Here is a 25,140-nt window from a genome sequence, read left to right on the forward strand (position 1 = left end):
GAGGGGGGGAATCACGTGTGCACCGTACAAAATAGTTGCTTTCTAAGATATGGGCTAGCAACTATACGTATGCAGGTTTAGTATATGTACAGTTCCTTTGTAGTAGCCACTGAAATATCACAGGTTGATTGGCTCCCATACAAAGTTTTTCCAAATTGTTTTAAAATACATTTGATACACACACACACACAAAGTAGGTTTAGCTCTAGTGCTCAAGGCTCACGTTGATATTAATAATGAAATGTGTGGGGTTTTTTTTTTTTTTTTTTTTTAAAGATTTATTTTAGCATAAACAGGAACAAAATAATTGATCGTAAAACGTCTCTTTCCGTTTTAAGTGTTTAGAAAACTTCCTGCGCTCTCATTAGCAGTGGCCTACCTGATAACCAACGTGGAAATTCGCTTACATTTGAAATAAAAATAGCAAAAACTTCCAGAAACGGTCTGTTTCACTGAGATTTATTATACACAAAATTATTTCAACATGCTTTGTTATGGAGTGCTAAGATTGGGAGGAGTGTCCATGGAAGAAAATGTGCGTTTCCTCCATAAAAATAATTTAAAATGAATAATCTACAAATCTCTATTAATCCTATTAAAATCATTTCTGGTTTGAACGCACGACACAAGCTAAACAACAAATTTACACAGCAGTCATGATTTCCACCTCTTTCGACGGTCTGCGGTCCTGTACTAAATGTATCAGACTTTCCGACTTAATTAGAAGACTACAACCAAGAAAAAATCCCGAAAATGACAGTCAACAAGACACAAAGTACAGTTATTTACACCAGGTGCATGATAAATTGTTCTCGGTCGTCCATAAAGGACGCACCAAAGCCGTCGCTGGTGATAGGTGGGGCAGAGATGCTGCAGCATCCTCTTGCGCTGTCCAACGAAAGTCTTGCCGAAGTCAGAGTCCGATTAAATAATCCCTGAGAGGCATTCATTCTGTCTTGGCTCCTTGCGACAAAACAAGTTGGTGCCTCGGTGAAGTTAGCAAATTTGCGAAAGCAGCTATACTGCCACTTATTTATAACGGGCAGTCAACAACTGCCTAGTTCGAGTGTCTAAATTTGTCCTTTCGTGTGTGTTGACGTTCAGGATCTCTTCAGTAGCCGTTGCGTCCGATGTGTCTAATATGGGGATGCTGAGAAATGCGCTCTCCGGGTTTTCAGCGCGTACTGAACAGCACGTAGAGGCGGAGGCAAATGAGGGAACGGTCTCACAAAAATCGGAGGGGTAACTGTGGAGGGTTCGGGCCGCTTATGACCGTTGGATGGCAGTATTGAGTCATTTACGGCACTATCAGTATTACCCCGCTGACACCTGTTGAATTTGTCTGCTCAAATTAGCCATACTTATTTTATAGTTTTAAAGCTGTCTTGTTTTAAACATTAACGGGTACATTTTATGAATTTAGGTGTGAAAAACTACAAAAACTCTAAATTCACAACTCTAAAACCAACAAAAACAAACAACCCAATTATAAACAACAAACAAATTAATACTGGCTCATAATGGGTTAGTAATTGAACTCTTAAATCTTATAACAATAGCTTGGAATTTCTTTACATTTACATTAACATTTTCTTAAAGAATAAATATATTTATGCTTTAATAAAGAGGTAATTAAAAATGTTTTTCGTCACTAACGCTGTTATTCCAGTTTGAAACAGCTAATCTTAATGAACTGCCTATAACTCAATAAAAAGCTTTTATTTAAAAAACATTTAAATTCGGAATTTGTTGTTCTCTATTTTTGCGTCAGCAGGTGGCGCTGTGCCCCTCTCACGATCCTGTTCCTCTCTGATTTGCCACGCCAAGGCAAGAGACACTGTTAGCTGCGGTTGCCAAGCCCTGCGACAATCCCAAGGGTGAAGAAGCTTGCCAGCGCATCGTCCGCCATGTCTAAGTGGAATTACCGATTTCATGCGTGGGGAGGATATTTTTAAAAACAGAAGCTGATGTGGGAGGCGTGGCCCTGAAGGCGGGGCAGTGCGGAGGCCCGCCCATCTCAGCGGTATTTAATAGCCGCAAGTCAAAAGCCCCCAGAGCGCAGTCTAAAGTTCATGTGCTCCCTTGGTGCTAAGCTTTAAGCGTGCGTGTGTGTAACTATGTGCGTGTCGATGAGTGTGCGTTCATTTGACTGTTTCCACGATAACAGAAAGATATGAGATGACTGGTATTGTTGTTTTGAACTTTTAGAATAGGCACACCATGCAGAACAGGTTTCAATGCAAAATAGAAGTAGAAGTACTTATTAAATAAATTAGGGGCTCTATGTAATTAAATTCACTAACCAATATTTATGTGGTGTTTTTGTGGGTTTAGAAGGTCCCATTCTATGGTCTGTCAACTTCCTTTAAAAATGGAAATAAAAGGAAATGAGTTTGTTGTTACAGCGGCATTTTCTTTGCTTCCTTGCCATTAGATGACACAATAGACAAAAAAACGAAATATCCTTAAAATGCATTGGATCACTGAAAATGCACACAGCATGTTGTTCGTTTTTAATATATGGACATATTTTCATACCTTATTTTTATGTAAATACGCTTTTGATGTGATGATTGTGTTTTGATTCAGGGCACATTTGGAGTGAGAGATTGAAGCAGCACTGGTTTCTCAGACACACATTTATAGGTGTGGTAGCATGTTAACTGTCTAGTCTCCACATAGGTTTCACTTTTAACCCTGGTCCAAAGCTTAAGACCCTTCATAAGGTGCATTGATGTCTTTTTTAGGCCAAACCATGTCTTGTTCCACTGCTGTTCGGCCATTAGGCTCTCCACGATTCCAGTACTGAAGGTGTTTTCTATAAATGTCTGGATAATTTCTATGGCCCAAATTTTAAGCTGTTCCTCCATAGCTAAAGAACAAAGGAAGCGGGCATGTTTCTTCGTGGTCGTGTGCTTGAGGAGGGTGTGCATGGGCTGGGGTGGTGGATATTGAGCCGCTTCTGTGCGTAATTGTAAACGTCACTGCCAGATTTTGTAGCCATGCATCAAGAATTTTCTCATTCTTGTGACTGTGGCGCAGCTCAAGGGGGCCTCTGTCTTGTGGTGTTCTCATGCCCAGAAGCTGCATTATGCTTCTTTATCATCTGCTCTAGTGTGAATGGTGCGATTGTTTGAGAGGGAACTGAAGGAGGAACAGGGAGCAGTCATAACCGTAGCTGGAGATGCTCTGCTCAAAGAGGAACGCCTTCAGCTCTGTAGGAAGACAGCCATCATCTATCTCTATAGTTTTTGTACTGCGTTATCATTTCTCTCTCTCTACCTACCCTATGTATCTATCTATATCTTTAGCTCTCTTCTGTCCAGTCTGGGCAATGGCATGTCATTCTACTCATTTTAAGTCAGTTTAACAACATTAATATTATAGCAGAAAGCATGTATGGGAATACCCATCAGACTGCTTTTCCTCATTCCTGTGCCAATATGGTGGTTTGGTGGTTTGAAGCTACACTTCCAGTAAAGTTATGACAAATAAAAAAGGTAAAGGTAAAAAAAATGATATAAATTATGATATATAATGAGTAGGCAATTTTACAGGTCAGTGCATAAAACATGACCAGAGAATTTGTGTCAAATAAAAAAAAACAAAGCGTCAGATTGTCCTTATGAGGGATTTTACCTGCACTTCCATGCAGTCTTTGCCACAAAGATGGAAATGCTAAACTATTTGCATAAATAACTTTGCATTAATAAGATTCAAATAGGTTTAAATGTATTTCATGTTATCTAAAGATTAGATAATGTAGCTTTGAAGGGGTCAAACTGAATAGGTTTTTCTGTGTGTGTGTTTGGGGGAGGGGGTGGCGTGTTTGTGTGTGTTAATTAATACTTAATATATCAATGAATAAGCAACTCAGTTGAGATGCAGAAAGTCCCTTTTGCCTTGGTGCAGTCAGTGAGCTGTTAAGATAATCACATGGGCAGCACCTGGTGTGTGGGTAGGTTCTGCCAGAGTGTGACTGTTGAGACCTTAGACAACCCTCTGGCGAAGCTTTGAGCTTGTTTCAGGCCCACGGCCAAAGCCCAGGGCCGTCCTGCCACTCTCGCATTTTATCCCCACATGCCCAGCCTCTCATGTCCTGAGAGGGTGTGCGGGAAGTTCCCCTGGGAGTGGGTGAGAAGAGGCTTCCGCTGTAATTTCATCCCTCTTCAGAGGGCAAGTCCTGTTTGTGGGCTGCATGCAATGTGTGAGCTTTTGCTTTTCAGTGAGACTGCCCGGCACAGTGTGAACCAGACATACAAGACATGGGTTTATTTTTGGAGTGATAGTGACTTTATCCAGTTACATCCTTCTAGATGAGCTGTGGTATCCTTTAATCGACTACTGCCATGCCCTTCAGATACCCTTCAGATGCTCTTATTAGGTTGCTTCACCAGACAGAAAATTCATAAAAGGCCTCAATGTTCAACAATCTGGGGGTTTAGCATGAAGATATAGATCAGTGACACAGAAAATAAGAACAGTGAACTTGTGTTTCCTTTACGTATAAAATTTGCATTGACATTCAGTGTTCATTTATGTGTTGTTTACACTGAATCTGTTGCATGTGCTTTTTGTTATTAATAGCAATACTATCTTTATTTTACAGCTTTTGTTTCGCGAGTGTGGCTGTAAGGGGCAAAGGTCCAGTTTCTCAACAGGTTTACATAAATTTTTATAGTACAGCCTTTATGGAGACCTGAGGGTTGATGTGGTTTAATTTTGCTGAGGTATCACTACTGCTTTATTACTTGTTTGATGGCAGTCCTCTGGATTCTCCTTGAGAAGAATGAAGCACCTCTGAAGCATACATTTCAGCATGGCCATGAACATCTTTCCCTGTCAAAGTTGCTCTCCAGTGTTTTGAAAGAGCAGCTGATCAAGTTTCTGAATCACAAAGATGAGCTATAAATACCCACCACAGGATTTACTTTCCCACTGCCCCCTGCCTCGGAGCAGAGGGTGAAAACTCGCACTGATTCTTATTTACAAAAGCATGAGCGTATCTGTGAGACTGGATGCTTTAGCCTCTTACATCATCATGTTTGCTCATACAGTGAAATAGGCTCTCGGTTTCAGTGACAAATGTTAATAACAGACCCCATATGATTTTTATTTGATGTTTATATTTTCACACTGGTTCAATATAAATACTCAAGTGCTCTGTCTTGGAGGTGACACTAAATCACGTTTTTTCTTATGGCAGGCATGAATTCTCAGATGATGGGGTATTTTAGATGGCTATAGAGCCAGAGTGTATTAGGTGATGTTTTTGTTGATGTTTGATTTTGTACTATAACACGAAAAAGCTTCCAGCGTGAAAATGGTGCACAGTTCACCTGGTAGAGCAAGTACAGTACGATGCCTTCAGCACCACCACCATGGGTTCGGTTCCCAAGGAACACACATTCTATCACAGTGACAACTATGTAAGTCACTCTGGATAAGTGCAGCTGCAAAATGCTATAAAGTATTGCAGTGATAAGTGAGAGGAGTGTCTGCAAGAGGGGAACAGTACTGATTTGAATGTTGACCCCATATGTTAAATTCTATATGAGGTACACAGAAAACAATAAAATGCTAATTGACACTAGCATTTAAACCACTTAGAAAAGAACATGAAGCTGAATACACAACAACTTCATTTCCACAGTTTTTATCAGAGCAATATTATTTTAGTTTAAACTTTAACTACAAATTTTTAGATTTAATACAAACTTGCAAATCTTTTGGTGGCATATTTTGGTGTGCAAAAAAGAAAATGAAAAGTTAAAATATGTTTATGCACATATTGTTAACGACACAATGGATACAGTGGACAAACTTCAGTTGCAATTCATGCAAATCACTCGTAGTATCTGTATAAATACATCAATGTTGAATGCTGTGGTTCTGGAGGCCAAAGTAGGTCCAACATGCTACTAGACGGTTGTCTCTAATAAAGTGGCCATTCAGTGGTTGTATAAACATATATACATCCTTTGCTTGCACAGCTGATGAAGAGCCTCTGTCCAAAATGTTTCTTTGGAAACTTTGTGTATTTCGCTACAATTTTTAATATCTATCTATCTATCTATCTATCTATCTTCTTTTAAATACACCTAAGATTAATTAATTATTTTTTATATAATAAATGACAAGCTGTTATAGAAATAGAGTGAAACTGACATGCAGAAGCAGTGTCTCATTTCTATTTGTTGCAGTCACAAAGCAGTCTATACAGTAGCAAAAACACTTAAGGATATGACTTCCTCTGCACGTTTCTGTATGTCTGTATTTTCTCCGTATCACTTTAATCAACACATCACTGTTCTGAGTAATGTACATACGCAGTTTGCAGTTTCAACTCCCAGCAGCCCTTGTGACATTGAGGGGCCCTCCAGAGACCCCTGCCATATGCCCCCCCCCCCCCCCCGGACCCTCTGCTGTAGTTCCTTTATAGATTGACATTCACAGCATACATGGACAAGCACAACCCCTCCCAATCAGGTGTAGTGTCATGGGTGCAAATTACAGTGGCCCAAAATTAGGCCACAGAAATTTGTGTTCCTGAGGGGATATGTGACACCAGTCACCCCATGCTGCATAGCATGACTAGGTCAGACACCACAGGAGTCTGGTTAGAAATAATCTGCTTGCGTTTTGTAGTTTTTTTTAATGGTCAAACGCAGCAACTAGTCTATGCAAGGTGAAACCCAGCATGTGACTGCCTGCCTCTGTGGGTTGTACATTTCCCCTGGTTAGAAGGTGTGTCCCAGGGACAAGCCCTCATGGCCCAAATTCGAGGCATGCGACTTGGTGATGAAATCCTGTGGAGAAACCTGAGAAGAGGCGTGTCCTACCCGACGGCCTTGCAGAGGGTGAAGCAAGCAACACTGATCAGCCTCGTCCCAACAACCGCAACAAACTCATTTCTCTCACTGAATCATTTCCTATCAAATGGAAAGAGATCACTTTTGTGTGAATCACAAAAACATGGCATGTGAGTAAGGCTTATCAAGGCATATATTATCACCCATGTCTCTTTGATATTCACTGCTAATCATGATTCAAGTGAGCAAAAGGCATATTATATCATGTGAATAAAATTTGATAATCACACACACACAGGGTCCACTCCATGATCCTAAACACTATAATGAAAGTAGCAGAAGAGCACTGATTTTTACCGAACACATCTGGGGTTTGATTGTGTGCTGACTGTGTAATATTGCCGCCCTTGACTTCGATGGGTCCAGCTCCGATTGGTTGCTTCACCTGAAAAACGACCAGGATGAAGCCACTTTTATGTCAGCTATATGAAATGCAAGGCACTGCATGAAAAAATGTAGAATATTTATCATAAGTGCTAGATTTGGACTTTTATTTGGTCAGGAGACTGTCTTCAGCATGTCAGCACACTTGCTTCTAATCTCATCTGTATCTGAATGCCAGAAGGACAGTGGTTATAGAAGTGTGTCCTTAAGAGAGGAGAGCACCGTTGAATTATTTGTGGGCAGGGTAAAGAGAATGAATTGCATCATACTGATTGTTCATCATTTTTTATACATAGTGCTCAACAACAATCATAATGAAGAGAAACAATGTCTAAGAATATCAAAAATATTATATCAAAAAAAGGAAAGAAAACCATAATGCCCAAACTTTCTCACTATTACATTATGCAAACAAAAAAATATTTAGCTATCTCAATAATACAGTACATACAAATTTGTATACCTCAAAGTCTGGTTGGCACACTAAACAAATTAATCAGTCAATGATAATACTCGGTATAATAATCGGTCAGAGAAATGAATGCTTGTAAAAGACTGTTTGTAAAGTACCTGCACTGGCTTTCAAGAAGTATATCAGACATTAACCTCAGATGTCCAGAAACCATTAGAAGGAAATGTATAGTCACTAACGTAACCTATTCCATACCTGCACTCTCAACATGCGCCACTTATCACAGAGATGCAGGCCTGTGTACCAACCCCACTTAGTCATGTTATGTAAGCATGACATTTATGGGGCAACACCTAGTGCCCCACCCCTTCCCTTCTACCCCAGGCACTAAAGCCTAAATGGCCGGTGTATTGCTAAGCAATCGAAGGTCAGAGGTCTCCTACTTTCCTTTTGTCTCTGGGTGACACATCTGACCTGTAAATATGAACCTACAGCAACGTGGAATGCAGTACTCGATCGTATTCACCCTTCACCATGCAGCCAATGCATTATTGCCAATAAATGCTGATTATTTTAAATGATTTTTAGCTTTTTTTACTCAGGCATTGTTTTAAGTTAAGGATGGTTAAGGCTTTGATTTGTAAATTTGTGCATCCAAGTAAACAGTGTTGGTTTGGTCCATGGCCTCTTCAGCTTCTAATAAACCACAGGTATGTTTTTTAAGCACCAATGAGTTCTATTGATGTAATTGACACGTATGCACACATGCCTGGAATATACAAAGTTTTAATACTGTTTAAGTGTGAAGATCTGTGTATGACTGCTCTTCCGGCTAAGCCGTTCTGACACCATGTACTGTGAGTGTTGTCACCCACACAAAGTGATGACTATAGTAGATAAGTCAGAAAGCAAAAAGTCACAATTCCAAAAAAGGCTGAAAAAGCAGAGTTGCCAAACCACCACTTTGCAATCCTGTAAGATCTTCCTGAGTGTTCAAGACCATTTAACTCCTTCCGATTGTGTGACGATGTGAGAAAGAGATCCAGGCCCGCTGGTGAGAAGGTGGTGGTGGTACGCCATTATCGTCCATTACATTTATTCCGAGAAAGTGGAGAACAGCAGACCTAAGAGTCCTTTAACTGGAACCCTCGAGTGCTTGTACACATCTACTCCGAGTCTTTCGTCAAACTCACATAAACACGTCTTTTGCTCATGTGACATGCTGACCCCCGACCCCCACACCACCCACACCCCTGGTGATTTCTCTTTTCCCCTTCAGAAAGGCAACGTGTCCATGAAGATCTTATCCACAATAGGTGGGGGCGGGACCAGGTTTTCTAGTTTAAGGTAGAAGATGCGCTGCAGGCCTTGGGTGCAGAGTGTCCGGAGCTCCGGGAGTTTCCCCAGGAGGCGTGACAGGCAGCCGGGACGCACAAGTTCCGAGCTGCTAGCCGCCACGTGCTCCTTCAGGCATGGGATCAGGCAGCTCTGGAAGTCCTCCACGCGTTTGGGCTCCTTCAGGCCGTGCCGATCTGCGGGAAAAATAAGTCAGCATTTTGGTTTGAACTTTTAGGATCATAACCCATGTTCAAAAGGTCTGTAAAAATGATATTCAATCAGAAGTTTGGGCATGTTTTATGCACTTATTCCACACATACCTATACTTATACTGTATAATACTTATACTGTATGAATGTTTTTACTTTTTTTTTTACCATGTATCATGAAGTATTGTGTGTATGGACGTTAGTAGTAATGTATGTTAATACATAAAAACTTACTTTTAAGTCTAAAACTCATGTAATTACTTTTAGAGGATTTTATGGGCCTTTCACTTAAGCTCCACACATTACGAACAAAGTACCTGTAATGATGACAAGAGTGGCCAGGCAGCAGAAGGAAGCCACATCGAGGTCGAGGCGATGTAAATTCTGGGAGAACTGCATGATGGAGTCGATCCAGTCACCAAATCCCCGTGCGCACTGCATGCGGTGCAGGACCACCCCATTGCAGAAGATCAGCTTACCCGTCTCTGGGTTTGACCTTAAATAAACATAAAGAAATAAGTTTGTTAAAAACTCTTCAGGTGGAAATAGTTTAAAAACTACATTTGATTAATCAGTTTTCAAGCGGAAGGCGATACTGCTTTCAACAATACAGTTATCCCACCAGCCACTTTTTTAGGAACACCTTATAGCTGTGCAGTTAGACACTGTAGCCCACCTGTTTGTTAGCCATCCTCTAGCCCTTTATCAGTTTCAGAAGGGCCTGCCAGCTAAACAACAACCAGTCAGCAGAGGAGGTGAGGCCAGTGCTGAGTGGTCCACAGAGTGGCTAATGAATAGGTGATGCCATTTGATGAGCTACAGCCTGTAAAGGTACACATGCAGAATACTCCAAAAAAGCAGGTGTGCCTAACCCAGAGGCTGAGGCCTGGTGAATGCACATAGGAATAAATCTGCAGCCTACCTGTGAGCTAGCCGCAGAATAAAGAGCTCAACAAAGGCTGACTCGAATAGCAAATCTTGGTCCTCCTTACAGAAGGAGGTGAATCCTGGGATGCTCTCTGCCCACTTTCTGATCACACTCATCGATCCTGTCAGCAGGTCATAAAACTGCTGAATGTCACTGGCATCCTCTTTTTCAGACAGGCTAGTCACTGTTTCCTGATACTGGACAGAGCATAGGGGAAAAATCCAGCAAAACATTTGAAATTTGGAACTTAAGCATGTAAATATACAGTCATTAAAATAACAAAGCAAAGTGTTAATAAATTAGTCTCAGGCATGCTACCTGAGTATGGCATAGGTCACATGTGTCTGTCTGACCCAATCAAAAGTGCTGGGCTCACCTTTGAATAGTCTAGATTTCCAGTAGATGGGTTTGAGTCAATATGTGCTGTCATCAGAGAGGCAATGATGTTTGCAGGAGAGGATCCAGATTCTTGAGCAGGTTTTGGTTTGGAAGGAAGACGGCCCCTCCTGCCCTTTAGGCTGTCTGTTCTGACAACTGCAAAATCACAAGAAATAAAAATACGAATAAAAAATAAATATTGTCTGCAATAAATCACACGACCTTGTTTTTTTGAGCTTTATAATAAGATGGCGAGTCATCAAGTATGTTTTTGTTTTATTATTGAAGTAATTCTTTTTTTTCCATAACCAAATTTATTTTAATTACAAACACAATGGGATAGTCATGTGTTATGTGCGAAAGATAACTGCTCACCTTCTTTCACCATCCCTACTGCTAGGCATTTCTGAAAGCGGCAGAACTGACACCTGTTCCTCCGCCGTTTGTCCACTGGACAGTCTCTATTGGCTAGACACACATACTTGGCATTTTTCTGTACCGTTCGCTGAAAAATATAAATAGGAGCTTTTTCAACTTAGGCTGCAATGGCCCAAGTACACCCACTGAATCAATGAACTGAGCAGATCAAACGTTAATAACAGGATACATACACCTGACAATTTTGTCCAAAGTGACTTACAATTATGACTGAACACATCTTGAGCAATTTAGGGTTAGGGGTTTTGCTCAGGGCCCCAACAGTGGTGGGACTTGAACTCACAACCTTCCAATTATAAGTCAAGTACCTTAACCACTGAGCTACCACTCTCCGCACTACACTATAACAACAATGCTGTGTCAACTATTACATTTATCTAGTATCCAGTATGTAGTTCTTCTTGGGGGCACAGTGAATTACAATGGAGGGAAGACTCTACACTCACCTTAAAGAAACCCTTGCAACCCTCACATGTGCGCACCCCATAGTGCTGGCAGGAGGCGCTGTCCCCGCACACTGCACAGCAGCCTTCACTTCCTGTGGGGCTCCTGGCTTTGGGAGACGCCGGGGCATCGCGCGGGGCTGAGGCGTCCGCGCTGCTCTGATCCAAGCTGAGTGGAGCGAAGCTGCCTGACTGGCCCAGAGAGAAGGGGTCCTGGTCAGAGAGGTGGGGTGGCAGGTGCCGCAGTTGAGACAGCTCATCCCCCGTCACTGGGCCAAACGTGAAGAAGGAAGATGTCTGGGAGAGTGGTGTCTTCTCCGCAGCCCAACAGGCCGGCTCTGGCGAGCAGGATCCGAAGGCTCCGTCCCAGGTGGGTATGGGCTGGAAGCTGGGAGTGGAGGGCGAAGGTGCCGAGGCAGGGCTGCCGTAGCAGTCGGGGCCACTCGATGTGACCTGTGCCTCGTCCACATAGCTCAGGGTGAATGTGCCAGGGTAGTATCCATAAACCTGGAGGTCTTCTGGACTGAAGGCTGAAGTTCCTTGGTGGACGCCTGTGCCAGGTGAGGCAGTGGCGGCGGAGATCTGGCAGGAGTAGGTATCGAACTCGCCCCCATAACCTCCGACCAGAGAGGTAATGCTTGGAAGGGAGGGGGCAGAAAACTGGTCTCGCTGGTCACCCACGTCCATGTCCAACCTGGAGGTGAAGTCGGGGTTCAGAAACTCAGGGCTGAGGAGGGTGCTCTCATAGGACTGGACTCCATGTTGACTTTGAACACAGGTCATTTCTGCAGAACAGAAGCACAGCAGCTGGCTTTCAGCAACGCAAAGCTGTGCCTCATGTCTGGCTAGTCAGGAAACCCATCTCATACCCATGGGTGCTTTTGTGACCCACAAACCACCTTAAATACTTCTAGCTGGCTGAGAGGAGTTTCTCTAAAAGTCTGGAGAGCGGTTTTCCAGAGCAATGCCTAGTTATACTATTCACATGTGTCTGCATAACTTCGAAGTAAAGACTCTAGACTCCAGTGCTGACTTTCACATATACATGTGCCTGAGCTAAAGAGGTCATAAATGACATAGGTAACATAGATCGAATGGACTGTCTTACCAACTAAGAGATGCAAAGCAGAAAAAATATCACTCTCTTATTGGGTAATCCCATCTCTCACAGTTTTAGCTTGTTGGGATCTCCAGAATCTGTAGCTATAAGAGTTCCAAGAAGGCTAGATATTCTGGAGCATTTACATTAGAATGTTTTATTTAGGTTAAAGCGTGATTGATTTAGAAAAATCGAATTAGAATAATACTTCTCACCCGATGCAGGTAGGGACATCCAGGCTTGTTGCCCTGCCTTCTGTTCCTTAACTCAAGCTTTTAATCACTAACAACCAGTGCGACGAGCTATAAATAAGCACGGACGAACAAATCACATACTACTATGTGAGCCATTTTTTCGGATTCACACAGACGATAGGATGTAGTCGCCGAAGGTCTGCAGGTTGCAGTAACCACTAGCCAACACCGATCGTGCAGCACCTGTTGCAGCAGAGCGCTTCTACTGCAAACCCCCTCCCGCTACTACTGAACTGTGAAACCCTCACAGGCGAAGAATATTTACACTTCCTTTGTCTTTTATAAATGCATCTCATCGTTTCATCACGACTGTAAGGACTAAATAGCTTATAAAGTCTATATTCAGATGTGATAAAAATCGATTGCACGTTTTCTTCACTATAGTATAGCACCAAAACACACCTTAGACCGCCATCAAAACTAAGAATGGTTCTTTATATCATGTTATTTAAAGATTTGCTCCCAGGTAACTGGAGTATCTCACTGATTTGACCTGATTTCTACCCTAAGAGATTTAAACCCGTGCGCAAGAAGACCAGTCTTACACATTACAGAAAAGTTCGAACTACAGTCAGAATTAAAATATTAACCTACCTGATTATTAATTATTCCTTTTGACTTTTTTGGAATGCCCGTATTCCAAATAGTAGGTCACCACCATCTATAATGTCTTCAGTCGCAACAAGCCGTTTTCTCACGTTTCTCCAGGCACTTATATATTACTAGGACAGTTTTGCCGTGACGTCAGAGGTGCATCCTCCCAAGGCGTTCCACTCGCAAATATGGCCATGCAGGGGCGGAGAACTTTTGCGAATATTTCCGGACGCCAACCAATCAGACAACTTTATGTCAGACGGCATGACGCACACGCGGGATTCCATTGACGCAAACGTTTATTGTTCTAAATATAGCTGCACAACCACCGGGTAACTCACTGAATTTGGTTAAAAATAGTTAAGGGGAAGATACAAATAACTAAGTGATAAGGAAACAATAACGTAAAATCCCTTTATGGACCTTGTAAAGCGCTTACTTTACCTTCATATTCTAAAAAAATACGAAAAGGTACATATAAACATGAATATATTGATGATAAATATGAAATATAGCAAATATAAAGTATCCATCTATCTATTTTTAATGGTTTTCATTAATTAAATAGCGTCGTAGGCCTATTATATATCGATCTATGTATGTGTATGTATATAGTGTATAGCGTATATGTATATACATATAGCGAATACAGGTCTGCACATAGAGTGTGCAGACAGAACTGTCGTAGCCTTGTGGTTCATTTGAGTTTTTCCTCTCTCTACTTGCAAGTAGCAAATTAAAATCGAAATAATCGAGGTAATTCATTTTTTAACACTATCCAGAAAACGTTATAATTAGAAAGCCACTTTTATGTAGATCTATAGTGGGTCACGTTCTGTCCGCTCTGTACGTGAGAGAAGATACCTGGTGGATAGTTGTCAGTGCTTTGAAAAGCATTAAAGACTCTGCATAATTGAGATTTTCTATGACATTTCTATCTGCTAAGTTGGCATTGCTCTAAGTTCGGGTACATGCATCGTAAACATTGAATTCTATGCCGTATGCGGTATAGCTGCTAAACTCAAGCAAGAATAAATCATGTTATGATATGAAGTTACACTTATATGGCGGCTTTCTTAGTACCCAAGGACCCTTCACAGTCAACACACTGTACAATGCTGTTACATCCAGTCCACACACCCGTGAGACACGTTATCAAAAACCATTATCAATTCAGAGCACAACTCCCCCCCCCCACGTGCAGAGGTTGTCGTCACTATTATAGTGCACACACGAGTGTTTACTTTTAACATTTTTAATTCTGAATAAATGTATTCGCCGATACACGGAGGGAAGTGCTCAAAAGACCTCTCAGATGTTGAAAAAAGGCAGTGGCTATTCCGCACTGGAAGTGTCCTTGCTGGGGCTTTAACTTTACACACACACACACACCATATTTAAACCCCCACACAGTGGGCCACAGTACTTAATGCTGTGTGAGTCATACGTTTGACAAGTCGCCGTTTCCTGACCTGCTTATAGGGTATTTGAACTATTGGAAAATAATGGGACCACGGAAGAGCTCCAGCCAAGGGGAGCCAAAGGAGTCCCCGACGCATGTCGCTCCGCGCGCCTAGATTTTGTTGGACTGCTGCAAGCCTTTTTTCCTCCAGGGGGAGAAATATTTAAAAAGCATTCGGACAGCGTTTTCTGCCTTCTTTTAAATGTGGTTCAGCTGTAGTGACAATTGTTTTGCTGGAAAAGTTGAGTGTTTACGTAGCTCTTCCTGTAAAGTAGCCGTCTTGGTTGGATGGTTGACCATAAACTCTCGGCTGCGGAGATTAATAACCCGATCTCATTCCCCGTGCACCGTGTCCTTACACATCTTCTGGACCTCCGAGTCCTTCACCTTCGCTGTAATCACGAATCACGGGTTTCCCTTGTTCGTTCCATTTACGATGCCAGCCACCAGCATCCTCTTCCTCTTTAAAGTGATGCGGTTTGAACGATGAAAGGAAGCTTTCTCCGAAAGCTCAATAAGCGGTTGTTTACGCGATGACGTCGTTCAGCGTTCTAGCTGACGTAGAAGGAATCCTCCGAATGGGGAAGCCCAGCAGACTACGGCGAAAAGAAGACTCCTTATCCAAGTCTGTCGCTGGTAAATGACGCGCTACTATTCCTTGGTTGCATTTCCAGCGATTCGCTACAAATGTCGGTAAATGCTACACATTAAATTGGAATATCTAATTATTTATTTACTCATTAGGGCATTAGCTACTTGTAGTTATTCGTAAGATATAATACTCAAATGTTACATGTAAGACTACGTAGTTAGAAACCACTAAATATGACCACAAGTTTGCAGACTTTAGGTACATTTAGTATGCAATTATATAATAATTACATTAAATAATTAGATATAGAATACAATCCCGTCAATTTACGTAGGAAAAGTCACCAGAGATCCCTGTACGAACGCGCAAATAGTCGTAGCCTGTGAGTAGTCAACTCTGGCAACTTAAATATTAAATGTTAAACGTTTCACATGAAACCTCCAAAATTATTATTGTAAAATTATGTTATTTTGACGTTTGGGTTAAATAAACGCTATCTAAAAGAAGTCAGTTATAGCAATTGCTCCATAATTTTATGTATACTTAAGTATTATATGTTATTGCTATACATGCTATGTAACATTACATTTGGCCTATTGCTATCTATCTATCTATCTATCTATCTATCTATCTATCTATCTATCTATCTATCTATCTATCTATCTATGTGTGTAGTTTCTTTTGCATCTCATGCCCTTTTTGTGTTCGTACCAAGCACACCCAATACATGGGGGCTGCTGTGGATGTTCTCTGCTGCTGTGGTTGAATTGCTGAGCATCAGTATGGGATAACCAGACTTGTAAAATGTTAAATCATGAAATCCGTTTATGGTAATTCCAGAGAAAACGCAGGGAGAACTCTGTAGTTTACGATTGTAATTTTAGATCAGGCTGGGATTAAGGTTGACTTCTGTCTTATTCCTAGCCAACATTTTTTTGTCAAATGTCTAGTCTGAAAGGGCATGTGACCCTGTATCTTCAGAGGGATATGATTCACTTCCACAGATCATGTTATGCCATCACAGACAGGAGGATATGACCTCTGAGTCAACATGTCATTTGTGAAACTGAATTTTTCTGTCTCATTTGAAGTGCATAGCATAAGATTTTCAGATTCTCAGATTGAAGACCACATACACGCTGAACAACATCATGTTTTGGTGCACTGTCTTCATGTTCATAAACAGACTCAGGTAAAAAATAATTACCCGAGTCAGTATCTCTACACTCAAGGAGAGAACATCCATTGCTGTAAATGGGAATAGTTGTAACTAATTTCAGTGCTGCTTTTAGGAAAAAAAACAAACCATGTGATGAAACTCTTGCACACTGACACAGAGAGAATAACCCAAACACACTTGGAGCTTCCTGTAGATGTTTATGTATAATGAGCATGAACTTAAACTGAACTGTTGTTCAGGAGGGCCATGGGCCAGTGCTGTAGCACCTCTCTTGCTCCACAAGCCATACATCCCAGTTCACCTTATCCTGTTTCACTTCTTGCTGCAGAGTAAATAGACAATAAATAGATAGGATGCCATATTTAAATATAGACTGCATAAATTATCATGAGCAGGGTGCATAAAGTTCCACAGTGTCCCTGTAAAACCCTCACACAGTTACATGTGCTGGGCATTGACCTTCGCAGTCATTCAGTTGTCTGCAGTAAAACAGGCAGTGGATGTCAGTCAGTGTAAAAGGGTCAGTGGCTGGCCAGTGGTAGCTCAGTGGTTAAGGTATTTGACTTGTAATTGGAAGCTTTCCAGTTTAAGCCCCACCACCACCAAGCTGTCACTGTTGGGCCCCTGAGCAAAACCCTTAACCCTCAATTGCTCAAATTGTACTCATAATTGTAAGTTGCTTTGGATAATGTCAGCTAAATGCTGTAAATTTAAATGGCTGTGTTTGCCCTGATTGTGTTGCAGAGAACTAAACCCAGCAGATCCTTGAATGTAGATGCAGTGGTTAGGACTTCACCCAAGGATTTGGAATGTGATATAGCCAGTGTGCACCTGGTTTAACAAAAGTATTATATTGCAATTATATGATACTGCAAAAAATAAATGATGATATGTTTTCATATATTCTCATATATATATATATATATATATATATATATAATTAAACATTCCCCACTCACCCTCCTCCGGTTGGTCTCTTTTTCCTTCAAGCTTGGGTCCTCTACCAAAGGCCTGGAAGCTTGAGAGTCCTGCGTAGTATCTTAGTTGTTCCCAGGACTGCACTCTTCTGGACAGAGATCTCGGATGTTGTTCCTGGGATCTGCTCTCCCTGTTTGGGGAGCCTCTAGTGCTCCGATTATCACAGGACCCTCTATTGCTTTCACCTTCCACATCTCTTCTTTCAGCCCTTGGTATTTCTCGGGCTTTTCATGTTCCTGATGTTGCTATCACTTGGGATTGCCACATCTGTTACTACTGTCCTCATCTGCTGTTTATCCACCACTGTGTCTTGTTGGTTAGCCATTACCATTTTGTCCATATAAACCACTGGAAAACCTTTGATGCCGATTCATTGCGTCATTACATTTGGTTTATATGAATGCAGTGGTGACCCATTAGAACACACAGAATGCTCACCTGGAATACCTGATATTGGCCAGAATGTTCAAATCATTGTAAAATGATTATTGGTCCTACGTGGAGACATCTGTTTGTAACACAATTAACATTAGCACAGCTCTATTCTTTGACCCATTTTAATCTTCCATATGACAATACATTTAAAGAAACCTATAATTTAAAAAAGATCATTTGTGTGTTTTTAATCCAGCAATCATTCAATAGACCACAGTTTAATAGCTTGCATGATGCTAGTTCGGTAGAAGTTTTCTTAATTTATGTTCACATACCCCATCTACTGGTGACTCGTGAAATAGTTATCAGTAAAACTTTTAAATTGGGTGAGTTACATGAGGAAATCTGATTTGCAGTGTCGTTTAGGCCTACTGCATATTCCAGTAAATGCAATAATAAGTGCTCTACTTACATGTATACAAACAACTCTGTTTTACCTGTTTTACCGAAGCCCTTGTTACGCAGTCAATTAAAAGATGCCAGACGGAGAAACAATTACATTTAACAATTACATTACTGAAAACTAACAAGATTACCACCAATCTTCATCATTTGGAGCCATATAAAAAGTTTTGCAGAAGGCATATTTCTGTGTCGTACAACACGATACACATTCGTGTAATCGCGGCATGATTTACCAATAAACGCCAAAACATGTTGGTATGTTGAATTTGATTTGTGAGGGGGAGAAAGTCTGGATCGAGCAGAAAGTCTGGATCGAGCAGAAAGTCTGGATCGAGTGAATGTGTGAAAGTCAAAGGTTTTTCGTTTCATGGTACTCATGCGAAAAGCTTTGCTGCTAGCCAGACACTCCCAAACTCCGTCCACGGGGTTGAGCCAAAGCACGTAGATAAAAGTAGAAACACATGCACAGATTAATCCTAACCTTCCAGAAAGCTAAAGTGATTTTGGTCATATTTTGAACTACTATCATGCGTCAGAGTCAAGACAGCTTACTTGGTGAATGAGTCCATGCGTTGTCTAACTTTTTGGAATATGCAGAGCAGCGACGCACATCCACGCGTAGAGATCTTTTTACTAAGATACTGACCCACTCGTTACATTTAATAACGTCTCCCACAAGAGGGCGCTCTTCGACCATATGATATAGGCTATGCTCAAGACACTCGTGTAACAAAGCTCCAAATTTATTTGTTCGTATACCTTACTTTTATGATTAGATTTATACTCATATTCTACAGTAGCCGATGACATTACTCGTGTCTATCAATAGTAATTTTCCATGTATTATTAAACAATCCTTTTTTTAATGCTTGTGCAAATAGTATGTGCAAGTACACACAGTCGGGTAATGGTGCGTTCCAGAGAGGGTTTGGCCAGCACGGAGAGCCTTGTCCGTCGTTCGGAGGCTCTGAGCAGACTTTATTGAGTGTGCCCACACTCACATTCTCTTGCCTAGTAAAATACCCACTCACCCCCCCCCCCCCCCCCCCTCCCAACCCCATTTACACAAATGCACAGATGCACTCAGTTTCACTCTGTAGTCCACTTTTGCTTATGTTCCTCTTTGGCAGACTGTTCCTCTAGTATAAAGCTTTCCACCACATAAACTGTGCTTCATTGCGTTAAGTCTTATGTAAGACTTTTCCAGAAGCATGCTCCACTTTGTGGCCTATATGCATTAATGAGTGCTGCGCCATCTATGACGTCATCTATGATTCATCTGATTAAATTTATGCTTGTACTTTACAGCTTTAATGCACTGAGCGCCCGGGTGCCCGGCACATGACACGGTATTCGGCAGTGTTGGGTGGAGAGCTGCATTCCCTGAACTGCACAGGAAAGCGGGCAGGAAACGCCACTCCAAGCCCAGTCAGGAAAGGAAAAGCCGCTGAACACAGCCCGAGCCACACGCAAGCGGTGCGTCCTGACTGATAATGCTCTAAAACGGGACAAATGCAACCTCACTCTCGTGCACGCTGGTCTGAGCAAGCCCTTTCCCCCATTCCATGGAAGCAAGTGCCCACCATAGATGCTCCAAGATACAGCTCACAAACATATTTACGTTTTTTTTTTTTGCTAACTTTAGATATAGTGGCTTAATGGTGTGAAATGCAACATAAAATAATAATTTAGTACTTAATTTATTCACCCTTAATTGATGCTGAGGCCAACGTATGCTCACAGCTGCCCTGGGGCTGCGGGACTGGAATTGGAATATGCAAGACTTCACTAAATTCACACCTTACTATGCAAGAACTAGTATTTACGAATATAAGCAACATTTGAAAAATGTATTTTTTTGTGTTTTATGCAAAAGAGAGACAATTATGCGTTATTTTGTCCATGGTTCGCTAAAGCAGCCAGTCAATTAAATACAGATGTCTTTGGAGATTAAATATCCTATAAATTCCATATACAACTTATATTTGATGCTGAAAATCTTTGTTTTAATTGTCTATAATTGGAGTCCTTTTCACTTTTCACGTCATATAACTTCTTAACGTAGGCATGTAATATAATAGTCCAGATAATCTCTAAACCCTGAAGCATATAACAGCCTAGATCATCTCTAAACTCTTTCACACACAAACATGATGTTAAAGAAACAATAATTATGTGTTTCAGAGCTCATGGACTGCAATTAAATGCAGAAATAGAAATTGCCCCCTGGGTAAACCACAATCATATTGAATGTTATTGCACTAATTTTACAAGTTTTTTTTTTTTTTTTCAATTTCACAATGAGAAATCACCACAAACTGACAAAAGCATCACAAACTAACAAACTGATTTCAATAATAATGTTTTCAGTGTATGATGAGCATTGATGTTAAGCCTTGAACCGGCCAGCACAAACATGAGCTGCACCAGGACAGTGAAGCTGTGATTCATATGGTCTCTATGGTTGCTAGAAACAACCGTTAAGCACTCAGCAATCTGCTAAAGAAATTGTGTGTGGTGCGTGCATATTAGAATGTGCATGTCTGCGCGTGTTGCTCAGTGCTTTGGATAATCATGGGAGTCTGAAGCTAACGGAAAAAATGGCAGGAGACAGACTGTTAACCACAAAACTTCCTCCTTCTCCCCACAGTACCCACCGCCCCCAGAGCCAAGACACCAGCATGGTTGCATCAGTACACTCTGTTCCTTCACTAGAGTATCATCATTGGTATCTGACAGCATAGTGTTTGCACGCACGAGAAACCTTCTCCGAATATCCATTCATTGGTACGTAGGAGCGCTGTCCTCATGATCCCCTACAGACATGACTGTTGAATTACCTCCGTTTAGACACATTTATCATTGTTGTTTCCAAGTCTTCATGACTGATTTTTTTAGAAGTATGATGGTTATTTCCAGAGGAATGAGTGATTTTGTCAGAGGAAAATATTGCTCTTTCACAAGCACAAGGTGTAGCTTTGTAAATCCCTGTTTAAGGTTCAGACAAGCAGAAAGACAGTAATGATGTAGCGATTGGCATTGTGCTTAGTGAGAACGTGCACTGCAATTACAGGCAGCTGGACTGGAGAAGTATGACCTACATTGGCAGGAATTTTCACAGCTGGACGCCATAGCATTCCAGGGACAGGAAAAACGCGGGATCATTGTACAGTATCTTGGACCATCCTGTGACGTTTTCTTCCCAGTCTTGGAACACTGTGATAGGAGTCCTGGAAAACCCTGATGAGTCAACATCCTGAGTTCTGCTGAAAAACACACCATAAAGCATGGATTTGTAGACCTGGACTGCAAAGCCATTTAAACACACACACACACACACACACACACACACACACACACACACACACACACACACACACACACACACACACCCTAGAACCTGGCAGAACAGTGTGTTCCAACTACTCTCTGATGTTTTTGGAAAAAAAGAGTACACATAAAATTTGTGTGTGTGATGAATTAGTTCTCAATAGTGGCAATTTGCATCTAGTAGATGTACAAATTTAGACTGTGGAAATGATGTGGAATTGACTGGAGTGTTTGGGGTGATCTTGAGTGCTATTTCATTTTCTATAATGAACCTGTAAGAACAGGTATGAATGTGATACCTGACATAAGCCATAAACTTTTTCAACTTGTCGTCCAAGCTAGGTTGTAGAAATTCATAAGGTTATGTTATTACTCTAGATGTAGACGTAGTTATATACTTTAAAGTAACAAATTTCACTTGGCTTGACAGAGTGTGTATGTCAAATATTACACTAGAACATGCATACTGATTAAGTGAAGAGACTCATCAGTAGCAGAGCACACTGACTTGAGCTTTTTCTCTTTGACACAATGGATGCCACTTGCAATGGTTTCCTTGAACAGAGCACTAAGTGATATCTCCCTCTCTCTCTCTCTCTCCCTTTCTCTCACTCACTCACTCACTCACTCACTCACTCACTCACACACACTCACACACACACACACACACACACACACACACACACACACACACACACACACACACACACACACACATTCACACACACACACACACACACACACACACACACACACACACACACACACACAAAACCAGGCTAGAAGGCTGAGTAGGCTACTACAGGTGCTGCATTCAACTAAACATTCAAACGTCCCAGCTTGGCCAGTCTTATCAGCGGCTGTGCTTGACATCTCTGTATTTCATTAGTGTGCATGGCCTGGTCTGGGAGGTAGCTTCACGGAGGTAGTCTGCCCAACGCTGGCTTTGGTGTGTTCTTCTCCTTTTTTTAAACTGCATGGCATCACGAAGAATTCTTTTTTTGTGTTCTAGGTAACAGAACTCATACACAAACATCACTCTTGCACAAGCAGGCCAGAGAGCTTATGTAACTAACAGTGGTGGCTATAATGGCTTTCTAACTTGGAAACAAATTTTTGAATAGTTATTAGTAATCAGTATAAATCTTTTAGGCAGATGCCATGTAATTGAAACACAACAAATAATGAGTCTAAGTCTTAGGATGGGAAGAATACACAAAGACTGGGAGGGTTGGCAGATGTTTTCCACTTCATATGTGACGTCTCCGGAGATAACCCTTTATCAGCTTGCCTTTCTGGTAGCAAACATCATAAACCACAGACAAAGAGGAACAAACTCTAACCGAAACTTGGGGCGGAAGGCCACTTAGATAGCCTGCTATTCAAATTCTACACAACTGCCTCCAGTTGCAGACACACGGATCCACGGTGCACATGTGGACGCGTGCTGGTTTGTGGTGTGTGCTGAGTCCATGTTCAAGTCACAGCTCTTTGGGTGTGTTTCCCCTAAATGTGTCTTAAGGGTTGTTCTGCTCATTTAGTCAGCAGGTGGAGGCCTGAGTTGAGCAGCTGTCCTCCACCTCCCTGTTGCTGACCTCCACACATGCTGAACCACTGCATGACACCTGTTGCACTATGATGCACGGAAGTGAGTGTGTGTGTGAACTATAGTTTGTAACAACTGCTGCTGCATTTTTAGTTCTCTCTGTGTTCAGGCCACATAAAAAAAACAATAACTTTTTCTTTTTGGTTCTTGTACAATGATAGCTTATTATTGGTACCACATTAAACAAAATTATGGCATAAGTACATTAATCCTAAACACAAAAAGAAACATTATATATATATATATATATATATATAAAATGTTAAATATTTAATTTATTCTATTGTATTTATAAATAGAAAATGGTTTTCAGAAGAGCTTAAATCTAACTGTATCTGAACTGGTGATAACACAAGAAAGCGGATATGTAGCGAAGCGTGCTCCTCACATTTTGCCTGATGCGTCTCACGCAGCACACGCAGCTGCCCCTGTTCAGACTCCCACTCAGACAGTCAGAGTGGAAGTGCTCACGTCAGGTGGCTCTCCCTGGGCTAAATCCAGACTCAGCCTGTTTTGCAGATAAGTATGCAGAGAGATGTGTGTGTGCTTTGAAATGCATCCAGCAGTCACTGGGACGTACTTGCTCAAGTGTACAGTCCCCTGTGCTAGAATGCTTTACTATGTTGCTTCATGTTTTGCTTAAACAAACCCAGCATTGATCATTCATTGCTTGGGATTTTCAATAAAAATGTATTTTTTCTGAAGTTCGCGTTGAATGACAGGATTGAGAAGCTCACAGATCATGTGCTTTCTGTAAACATGGAGCGCTAAACATGCTGTAGGTGAGGCTTTTCTGTGGAGCACTGGTAGGAGGCACACTGTGGGCCACAGAGGCAGGGCACGTGCACAAGCAGCCATTTAGTCCACTGACACATCAATGTTTGTTCACCTGCTGCATGATGGATTAAAAACTGAAACTGTGTGTACAAAATCAATATTGTTCCATTGTGTGTGTGTGTGTGTGTGTGTGTGTGTGTGTGTGTGTGTGTGTGTGTGTGTGTGCGCGCACGCACGTGCGCATCAGTGCAGGAGCTCACACAGATGGGCTTTTTTTTTACCTGATCAAATGCTTTGTCATGTTCATGTTCCCTTTTTCCTGTAACATTTCTATTCATTTTAAAGTGGTAGCTCATTCTAGGGTCAAAGTGGTGTAATCTTAATGTCTATGATTTACTGCACTGCCTTCTCAAACAACAGGCATGTTCAAATGCTCCAAACAAGCCTTCGTGATCCACTCTGGGCGTCCTTTTACCACGGGCGCTGTGCCAGCAGGTTTTAATGACCCTTAGATTTGCCTAACCGCTCCAGTTGCTCACTTTCTCTGGGCTGTTTCCCTCCTGGCTGGCTGGATCCGTCATCTCACAGTTTTCCTGCCAAAACAAAGGTCCTCAGTTGGATTTTTACACTGAATGGTGAACATCTGTTTAACAGGGAAAGTCTGACCCTGTATTTATTAAATGGTTATTGTTGTTAAATTCTTCAGTGTAAATTATTTAGAACATTTAGTCTTGTTTGTTTGTTTGTTTTTTCTTTTTTCTTTTTTGACATAATTCCTAAGAGACATGTAGCTTTGTGGATGACATATTTGCAGAGAAGCCCAATGTCTTGAGTTCTGATCTGTCTGTTAATAAAATACTGACCAAATCCAAATTTCTTACCTTTTCATGTATCTTTGGGCAGTATGTTGAGGCTTCAGCTTCAGTCCCTGTGAGAGTTTGAATTGCAAATTACTAACGAAAATGTACTGCAATTCCCATAATGCATTTGGCCTCCTACCTGCTGGAGCGAAACTTGGTGCAAAGA

General features: G+C 41.4%; 2 protein-coding genes and 1 long non-coding RNA gene across 5 annotated transcripts; 1 reads left to right on the forward strand and 2 right to left on the reverse strand.

Annotated features, from left to right (window-relative positions):
* Positions 1-418: 418 nt before the first annotated feature.
* rprm3 (reprimo, TP53 dependent G2 arrest mediator homolog 3) lies at positions 419-1,234 on the reverse strand. Its single transcript, XM_027025831.3, is given in 2 exon segments — positions 419-746; positions 748-1,234. Coding segments are annotated over 2 exon segments (306 nt in total). The 5' UTR covers positions 951-1,234; the 3' UTR covers positions 419-643.
* Positions 1,235-7,525: 6,291 nt separating this feature from the next.
* Positions 7,526-13,842, reverse strand: nr4a1 (nuclear receptor subfamily 4, group A, member 1). Of its 2 annotated transcripts, none has more exons than XM_027025833.3 (7): positions 13,350-13,842; positions 11,406-12,096; positions 10,897-11,026; positions 10,520-10,677; positions 10,138-10,340; positions 9,533-9,711; positions 7,526-9,200 (listed from the first exon to the last, which is right to left on the reverse strand). In XM_027025833.3, exons 2-7 carry the CDS (start codon positions 12,087-12,089, stop codon positions 8,944-8,946), a joined length of 1,611 nt encoding a protein of 536 aa, XP_026881634.2. In that variant the 5' UTR covers positions 12,090-12,096; positions 13,350-13,842; the 3' UTR covers positions 7,526-8,943. The 2 variants fall into 2 exon arrangements, with proteins under 2 accessions (XP_026881634.2, XP_026881633.2); XM_027025832.3 differs by having other exon boundaries at positions 11,406-12,187; positions 13,350-13,841.
* Positions 13,843-14,798: 956 nt separating this feature from the next.
* Positions 14,799-23,550, forward strand: LOC113587255 (uncharacterized). 2 transcript variants are annotated; one of them, XR_014119737.1, is made up of 4 exons: positions 14,799-15,504; positions 19,710-19,877; positions 21,052-21,188; positions 21,475-23,550. It is a non-coding gene; the product is annotated as an uncharacterized LOC113587255 (long non-coding RNA). The 2 variants fall into 2 exon arrangements; XR_003411719.3 differs by having other exon boundaries at positions 14,799-15,447.
* The last annotated feature ends 1,590 nt before the right edge of the window (positions 23,551-25,140 follow it).

This window comes from Electrophorus electricus, chromosome 24 (genome assembly GCF_041902795.1).
Source record: "Electrophorus electricus isolate QZ-2024a chromosome 24, ASM4190279v1, whole genome shotgun sequence".
NCBI classification, from domain to species: Eukaryota; Metazoa; Chordata; class Actinopteri; order Gymnotiformes; family Gymnotidae; genus Electrophorus; species Electrophorus electricus.

Excerpts from the sequence above, each read along its gene's own strand:
- nr4a1 (XM_027025832.3), bottom strand. The coding sequence starts at position 12,185 with ATGACCTGTGTTCAAAGTCAACATGGAGTCCAGTCCTATGAGAGCACC. Across the intron at positions 9,712-10,137 it reads ATTCTGCGGCTAGCTCACAG|GTCAAACCCAGAGACGGGTA; the intron begins GTAGGCTGCAGA and ends TGTTTATTTAAG. Across the intron at positions 9,201-9,532 it reads CACTCTTGTCATCATTACAG|ATCGGCACGGCCTGAAGGAG; the intron begins GTACTTTGTTCG and ends TTTTTCCCGCAG.